Source organism: Apodemus sylvaticus, chromosome 6, assembly GCF_947179515.1.
Source record: "Apodemus sylvaticus chromosome 6, mApoSyl1.1, whole genome shotgun sequence".
Lineage (NCBI taxonomy): Eukaryota > Metazoa > Chordata > Mammalia > Rodentia > Muridae > Apodemus > Apodemus sylvaticus.
In genome coordinates, this window is record NC_067477.1 from 39,116,550 (window position 1) to 39,124,830 (window position 8,281).

General features: G+C 46.9%; 1 protein-coding gene across 3 annotated transcripts in view; it reads left to right on the forward strand.

The window, feature by feature from the left end:
* The window catches only part of Dpf3 (double PHD fingers 3), a 275,541-nt gene extending 268,070 nt beyond the window's left edge, over nucleotides 1-7,471 (forward strand). For all 3 annotated transcript variants that reach the window (XM_052185527.1, XM_052185530.1, XM_052185526.1), the window contains exons 10-11: nucleotides 4,070-4,151; nucleotides 4,694-7,471. In XM_052185527.1, coding sequence (XP_052041487.1) covers nucleotides 4,070-4,151; nucleotides 4,694-4,764 — 153 coding nt within the window. In that variant the 3' untranslated portion in view covers nucleotides 4,765-7,471. The remainder of the gene's footprint in view (nucleotides 1-4,069; nucleotides 4,152-4,693) is intronic.
* The last annotated feature ends 810 nt before the right edge of the window (nucleotides 7,472-8,281 follow it).

Sequence of the window (8,281 nt, forward strand, 5' to 3'; positions counted from 1 at the left end):
CAAGCCTGAACTCTGTGGCTTTAGAGTGGAGTTTGTACTCACAGTTTTTAATTTAAGAAGTATCTTCACGTTTATACATATAGACCTCAATACGGATATATTCATATGTCCCTATGCATACATTTATTTCCTAGATCTGTTGGCAAAGCTAGTCAGCTTCTCATTACTATAACGATGTGCCTAAGACAATTGATTAGTAAGGAATTATCTAACTCGTGAGGTTATAAAGGTTTCAGTTCAAGATCAAGTGGCCAGGTTTGGAGTTTTGTTGAGGATACTTAACAGGGAATGCGTGTAACCATGAATAAAGCACTCACATAACAAAAGAAAAAGAAGGAGGGAGAGGGAGAGGGAAAAAAAAATGAATGCGAGTGGATACCCAGTTCCCATAGTCCCTTTCAAAATCTATCTTCAGTGATTTAAAACCCTGCTACTAGGCCCCACCTCCTGAAGGCCTCTGGCACTTTTCCTGGGCACCATTGCCCTGGGCACCAAGGGTACCTTTGGGGTACATTGCCCATCTTCTGACCTAGGAAGGACCTAGAAATAACGAGGACACCCAACACTCAGAGGTTAGTTCTAAGTAGTGCTCTCTAGTAAAGAGAGCCAGAGACCCTTAGAGAAATGACTGGTGCCAGGACTCAGGTACCAGCTACACAGGACATGCCTGGAATAGCTTATGATGTCAGAGCGTAGGGTTGTGCTTTAAAAAAAAAAAAGAGTGTGTCTAAAGGAAAAAGAACTAAGCTGAAGGAGTTCTTAATGGTGAATAGGAACAATTGAGAAGAAAATAATGATATTATTGTCTTGTAATGTAAAGAATACACAAATATCCATTCTTAGGTTATAAAGTTGAAAGGATAGATAAAGGAAGTAAGGGAGGGAGGGAGAGAGAGGGAGGGATAAGAAGGCATAACATAATTCCTTCGAGAGCATTCCAATCAATACAGAAGGAGAAATCATAGGCCAGCCTGCAGTTACACAAGAACCATTTTGTTATTTTTTTAAAATGTAGTGAGTGAAATTATGTAAAACCTGGGATATTTGCACAGACTCAAAATTTGTCTCTGATTCCATAGTACCAGAGGAAAATTAGTAACTTCACTTACAGTCATCACCTTACTAGTCCCAAAAGCATCCAGCTCCTGACAACATAAACAGCCCCTGTGTGCCTATGAAGGGCTTTCCTCCGCCTTAATCAGGGAAGTGTCAGCTTTTAGTGGATAGAGACGTATGCGGGCTCTCGGTGGTACAAGATGCTGAGAATATAGAGGCCTAGAGAAAACATTTACAGTGCCCTCTTCAGGATCAGGGAACGTTGTGGAAGATGGAGTGGAAAGAATGGAAGCACCTAGGATGAGGTCTCTGACATGCTGAGCTCTAAGCTGGTCATTGCTGGTCATGAATGCATGTACTGGCCCTGGGTCATCACAAGTCAGACCTTCCTAGCAGTCAGCTATGGATGGAAAGGGACTACAGGACTCTACCACTGTTGCAATATGAGCAACTAGCAAATAATGGGGTTGGGAGGTTGAGTAGTATCCACTTGTGTGCTCACTGATGGGTCCACGGTACTCTAGTAGATAATTTCAAACCTAGGGTCACACAGATGCCCCAGTTAAACTCTGTGGGATACAAAACACAACAAAATGTTAGGAATATGGGAGAAAGAGATTTGTAAGATGGAATGGGGAATCTTAGGCGTGGTCAAGGAATAAGAGAGAGGTTGCGAGGGAACCCAACCAGAATATGTTATAAACATGCATGAAATCGGCAATGAATACTATTTATTAATTAAAATTTGTCAAGGTAATGGAAGATAAGCTGGAAATGTTAAAGATTGAGGGACACAAAGAAAACACAAGCAAACCTAGGGACATAGCTGGACTTAGCTGAATGTTAATGTGACACCCACAGAGCCTTGAGTTCTGTCTCTGGTACTGTGTGTACTGGTTGTGGTAGCTCACACATGTAATCTTAGCATTTGGGAGGTAGAAGAGGAGGGTCAGGAGTTCAAGGTTGTCCTTGGCTACATGGTGATTTTGAGGCTAGCCTGGGCTACATGAAACCCTGTCCATTAAGATACAAAGAAAGAAGGCCTGTGAGATAGACCCACATATAGAAAGAGAAAACTGACTCTGTTGAGTTGTCCTCTGACTTTCATGGGGGTGCTACAGTATGTACCCCACCCCAACAATAAATAAGTAAAAGAAAAAACAAACAAACTGACCCCAGTCCCCACAAAACAAGAGAGTACATGCTGTTTAGGATCTTGGGAAAGAGGAAGCAAGAGAGAAGATGGAGGAAAGTAGAACCTTCTCTGTAGACCAGTTAGTAACACTCACCAGCAGCCATCTTCCCTTCTACAGTGCTGCCTCGAAGTGTAAGATGTCACTGTTTGCAAAGGCTGCATAGAGAATAGAGAAACTCATGTCTGCAACTTAGCTCTAAGTCTACTTTGATATCAAAATAAATAAAAGTGTCTGATTTCCTTAACATCTTCCTCAGTCTTAAAACTACTATCTTTATCAACTGAATAACTTAAATATATTTCGTTTCCATCCATTGCAGTCAAAATTCTCTTTGGGAACAATCTCTATGTTCTCTGTGTGAACATTCAGGCTGGAGCCTAAGCATTTTCAACATGATCCTGAGAGCTTTTGGGCACTTCTTTGCTTTTGGACAAAGGAAGAGATCTGTATACTTCATGTGATAGTATAAAGCCACTACCTCCTAAAGACTGATGGTCTAGAGGGGCTGATGCTTTCAGTATTTGTCCTCCGTGCACACTACTTCAGAGACATCTGTTGTCTCACACACACACTGGACTTCCTCTCCTAGGACCCCCACTTGCCATCAAATCAGCAGGAACTGCGGAAGTCGTAGCTCAGGCCTAGGCCTCTGTCCTGATCTCCAGTTTCTAGATCAGCCCCTCCCTGGTGATCCATAGTTGAGGCTGACCTCTCTCTCCAGCTCCCATGGCCACTTTCTTGCCCATGTCCCAGTGGCTAACTATGTCACAGCTCAGACAACCACACCAATTGGTGGCGGTTTCCTCACATCACTGCCACAGCCTTACTTCAGGCTGCTATCACGCTTTACCTGTATGACTGTCTTCTACTTCTAGAACCAACCAATATATTCATTCCCCGCCCGTAGGCTCTGGCCCCTAGTCAGGGAGGAGGCTTTTCTTAACACCTACATTTAAGCCTGATGGAGCACTGAAGTGCCACAGATGCCACTACCACGTGTAGCTGTTGTCCATTGCAGAGATGGGAGAGTAGAAATTCAATCCATGTATTAGGCCATTGTCATATTGTGGGGCTGGAGGCAGAGAAAGCCATAACATTACTGACCATAGTAGTTCAGGACTAGAAATCTCTGTGAGTTTGAGTGTAAGTTAGCCATCAGGGAAGACTTCTGAGAATGAGTTGAGAAGGGCCCTGTACTGGATGTTGTGTGTGTGTGTGTGTGTGTGTGTGTGTCAACTTGGTACAAGTTAGAGTCACCAGAGAGAAAGAAAACCTCAGTTGAGGCTATGCCTCCATGAGATTCGGCTGTAAGGCATTTGCTCTATTTGTAATCAATTGGGGGTGGGGGAGGGTCCATCCCATTGTGGGCGGTGCCATACCTGGGCTGGTGGTCCTGGGTTCTATAAGAAAGAAGGCTGAACAAGCCAGTAAGCAGCACCCCTCCATGACCTCTGCATCAGCTCCTGCCTCCAGATGCCTTCCCTGTGTGATTCCTGTCCTGACTTCCTTAGCGATGAACAGCAATGTGGAAGTATATGCTGAATAAACCCTTTCTCCTCAAACTTGCTCTTTGGGTCATGGCGTTTTGTCACAGTAATAGAAACACTGGCTAAGGCAAGCCCAAAGGTGATGAAGGATTTGGAGAGGCAGAGGGTACATTTTAGGTGTCAATAAAGAATAAGCTACATTTAAGGGACAGTGAGGACCCCAAATGGGACCTGGAAAACTGATCTATGGAGATAAGAGAGAGGACTAAGTGGGAAGAAGACGCTGCCCTCAAGTAATTGCATCTCTCTCCTCCTATCTGTATCTTCCAGGACCAGCTGCTCTTCTGCGATGACTGTGACCGTGGCTATCACATGTACTGTTTAAATCCCCCAGTGGCTGAGCCCCCAGAAGGTAATGATGATGAACTCAACAACAACAACAGCACCCACTTTTTATTGATTGCTTATTATGGTGCAGGCCTTATGCTAAGGGCTTTTTGCATTTTGTCTCATGTAATTATCACTACCCAATGAGGTGGAACCAACTACTAACAGCCACACGAGGAAACTGAGGCACAGTGCAGCCAGATGAAATTTCAATGGATTGGTCAAAGACATATTTCTTAGATGTGTGACTGTGACATCGGGGGTGGGGGTGGGGTGGGGGGGTGGGAGTGGGGAGGAGGTGTGGGCATCAGGAGAACTAGAACAAGCTCACTGTGGCTGGCTCTGGGGCTATGCAGCTAAGGGGTGGGGCTTTTTATAACAGTTGCTGGGATAGCTCTGCATTCCCTTTCCACTGACCAGCTGACTTTGCACACCTTCAGAACAGAGACTTGGTCTCTGAATTTTAAAAGTCTAAGGAAAATAGGAGTTATCAGACATTGAAGCGGTTAGGTGGGGGCCCAAGAGTGTGGAGGAATGCTGCTACTGATGCTATCTTGTCTCTTACAGGAAGCTGGAGCTGCCATTTATGCTGGGAGCTGCTCAAAGAGAAAGCATCAGCCTTTGGCTGCCAGGCTTAGGGTCCCAGGTCACAAAAGGCAGCCGCCATTGGAGAGGCTGAACTGAAGCCCCGTTCAACCCAGATGGAGATCTCCTCCTGTATATGCACATAGACCAACTGCAAGGAAAACGAAGAATTACAGAAGGGAGCGGAGGGAGCAAGGTCTCCTCACCTCTTGCCCTACCTGTGACCTCCCTGCCCACGCATACTTCAGCCATCGTGCTTCCGCGCTTCCTCGTTTCTACCAGCAGGAACTTGGCACTTTTGAAGAACAATCCAGCCCCAGCTCTGTGGAACCTTCCTCATGGTCGCCTTCACATGCATCCCTCTCATTGCTTCCCATTTTAGAGGAAGCCATTTTGTGACTGCTCATCAACTACTCATGTGTTGCTTGGTGGGGTTCTTGTTTTATTTTGTTTTGTTTTGTTTTCTTCTATTGTGTTTCTCAAGAACTCGTCACACAGTGTCCTCACCCTTAGCTTAGGCTCTTCATCCCAAATTCTCTCACAGAGGATCAGAGTGCTGTGGTGAAGCTCTTGCTCAGTACCACTCTCACTGGAAACGTCTGTTTGGAGGCCATCTTGAAGGCGGAATTTGGAAATGTCTTGGTTTTCTTAGTCTCTGCTAAGAAGAGAAGTTGTAGTGTTTGAGTCTCCACAGTAGTATCCACAGCTGTGATGACCTTGATCCCGCCCCTTGATCAGAGGGCCTGGAAGATGGGAGGAAAACTTGGGGCCCTGCTATAACCAGTCAGTATTTGCTGTCCCTCAAGAGGGACTTTGCAAGGGACTAGGTGGTTCCTTGACCTTCAGAACTGTGGTGTCCTTGAGGTGAGACAACACAGTCTCTAAACACAGAAAAGTGCTGAAGATCCTTCCCCCCAACTGAATTGAGCATGAAGGTCTGGCTCAGTCTCTGGGGGTGGGACTCAAGCTCTGGAGAGGTGGGCAAAGGATGCCCACTCAACAGTCCAGTGTTGGATAGAAGAAACTGTATGTGGCTTTGAGAAACCTTCCAGTATTGATGCTAGACTATGGATTTCTTTTCTGGGCATTTCTTCCTTCCATGTAGTATAGGTTTGCCAGTGACCACTGAGATGTGACTGGAAATTTTAGAATGGAGGAGAGATGAACATTACTTAACCAGACCATTGGGCACGGTGATTACTTGTGACTGGGTGATTCAGAACCCTCGCCTGTTCTTGCACCCTAGGCTCTCCCATATGGGACGGGCTCTTATTTGAAGCAAGGTTTCTAGAAGATATAAGAAGGCTTAGGTTCCGAGAACTCTGTGTGTCAGAGGAGAAGCCTTGAGGACTGGAGTGGGCTGGGTTGTCTTTGAATCACAGCAACAGCATGATAACTGACACATTTCTGGAAAAATCATTTGCCCAAAGGGCAGGTCTCCGTGAGCAGGGCCCTTGCGCATGCTCTGCTTCCCTGGAATCAGCTCCATCGCTGTGGTCCAGCAGTTTGCAACAAAGGCCTGGGTTATTTTTAGTCTTCAGCTCCTGAAGAAGCCCCTGGAGACCTGAGCTGGCTGGGCCCCTCTGCCCAGCTGCAGCAAGGCCTCTGCCACGACACAGGAGTCATCCTCCCCCTGGCTAATTGCTCTTGGCACGTAGACCCAGGGCAGCCTGGCATGGAACCAAACGGTGTGCCCCTCCCTGCAACTTCTTTGCAGAGTGACCTGTAGCAAGAGAGTGGGGGTCACCCTCCTGCAGGCCCTGTGGCCTCAGAGCTAGTTCATGCATATGAAATGATCTCATTTAAAGGGGCCCTGTCTGGAGAGCCTCTCTTTCCTCCCCTCAAGCTCCCTTCTTCTTCCTGCTGGTTGCTGTGCCTGTGTGGATTCAAAAGACCCAAGGAAGGGCTGGAGGAATGGGTCATCTCCACAGAGGGATACATCATCTCTCCAGACTCGGCTGGCTCTCTCTCTTCCCACAATACCTAAAGCAGAGTATCCTCAAAGGCTAATTACTTATTTGAGGAATCATATTAAATTAATTTCAGGGGTGGGGGAAGACCCAAGTGTTCTGGAATGCTATACTGGCTTAAAGGTGGGGAAAACAATAAGTCTAAAACCCTGCACGTGTATGGCTCGGAGACTCGGCAGATCCCCTTCTGGAGTGTACAGGAGTCTGCTCTCTACAGAAATGCCGATGTTCTATGCCCAGCCACGCTTGTGCCCACCCAAGCTGATGGGGATCATGCCCCCCTCGCCATGTCAAGGCAGCAGTCGGAGCTTGTCCGCAGCACTGGGGCTGCTCAGCACTCGTCGTCTCCTAAGGAAGGCTCCTGAGGGGTCCTTCCCTGTTTCACTTGGCTTGGAGAATGGGCTCAGTCTTTCTGCTTCAGAGGTTTTGGTTTGGTTCCCCATGCAGAGAGCAGGGAGAGCAGCTCGGCTTGGAGATGTCCTGTTAGGGTACGGCAGGCCAGGTCTCCAGAGCCATCCTTCTGCATCGGAAAAAGAAGGTATTAGTAAAGTAAAATAGATATTTTACTTTATCAGATATCTTCTTTCTCAGAGCCCTGGGATGAACGACCATCACAGGGTCAGGGTTCCAGTGTCCCCTGTACCCCTGAATAGTGTGTGACCTTGGACCAATCACTTAGCACGATGTGTACCCATCTGTAAAACTGAAATGAGAACCCTTGCCTTTTCTATTCCACAATGACACTGGGAGGGGCCCGAAGAATAATGTTACATAAACAACCAACTGCAGAGCCAGGCGTGTCTGTGGGAAATTCAAATGCTTTCTGAAGCCACCTCCTTCTTGGAATCTCCCTTTTGATGGATGGAGGCTTACATGTCAAGGGCCAGGTTGTCTGTGGTCAGGGCTCCTAAGCCAGGGCTATGGACATGGAGACCGTGATTGGGCTTGGGTGGCAATGGGAGGTACCCAGGGTTTGGGGACTTGAGAACAAAGATACCATAAATGCATGTGCATGTGGACAGATAGACACAGACAAACAGACACACACACACACATACACACATACCATCAGCATGATTAACCACTTGGAATGGGAACCCACTTCTGTAGAGGGCACTGTGCACTTGTTCAAATGTAGTAGTTTCTTTTTAGTTGGTTAACTCTGGTCAGGTGGCTTTGCCTCTCTGAGCCTCACTGTCCATGAGTGTGAGGCAGAGAGATATGGCCGTCTAGAGATCTAGCAGGGCTATTAGATTAGTGTTTGTCAAGAAGTGTCATGGTGCAGGTCACGCTAAAGTGGGGTTTCCAGTCTGTAGTAGCCACTCTTCTGTTCAGAGGTCACTGAGGAGAGACAATGATTCTACTGAGGACCCCTCAAGTCCCTGACAGGGTTATTTGGCTCCACTACAGCTTTACATCTTACATGGTGGCTGAAGAACCCTGGCTGGAAGATAAACTCTTATTTCTTTCTAGACACTCTTGGGACCCTGCATTTGGGACCTGTAGTAAATCCAGGACAGCAATGGGCGAGGAAAGAGGAGTGGTGCTCTAGATAGGGACCTGATATTCTTGTCCTCCTTCCCAAGCCCTCCTGACACCG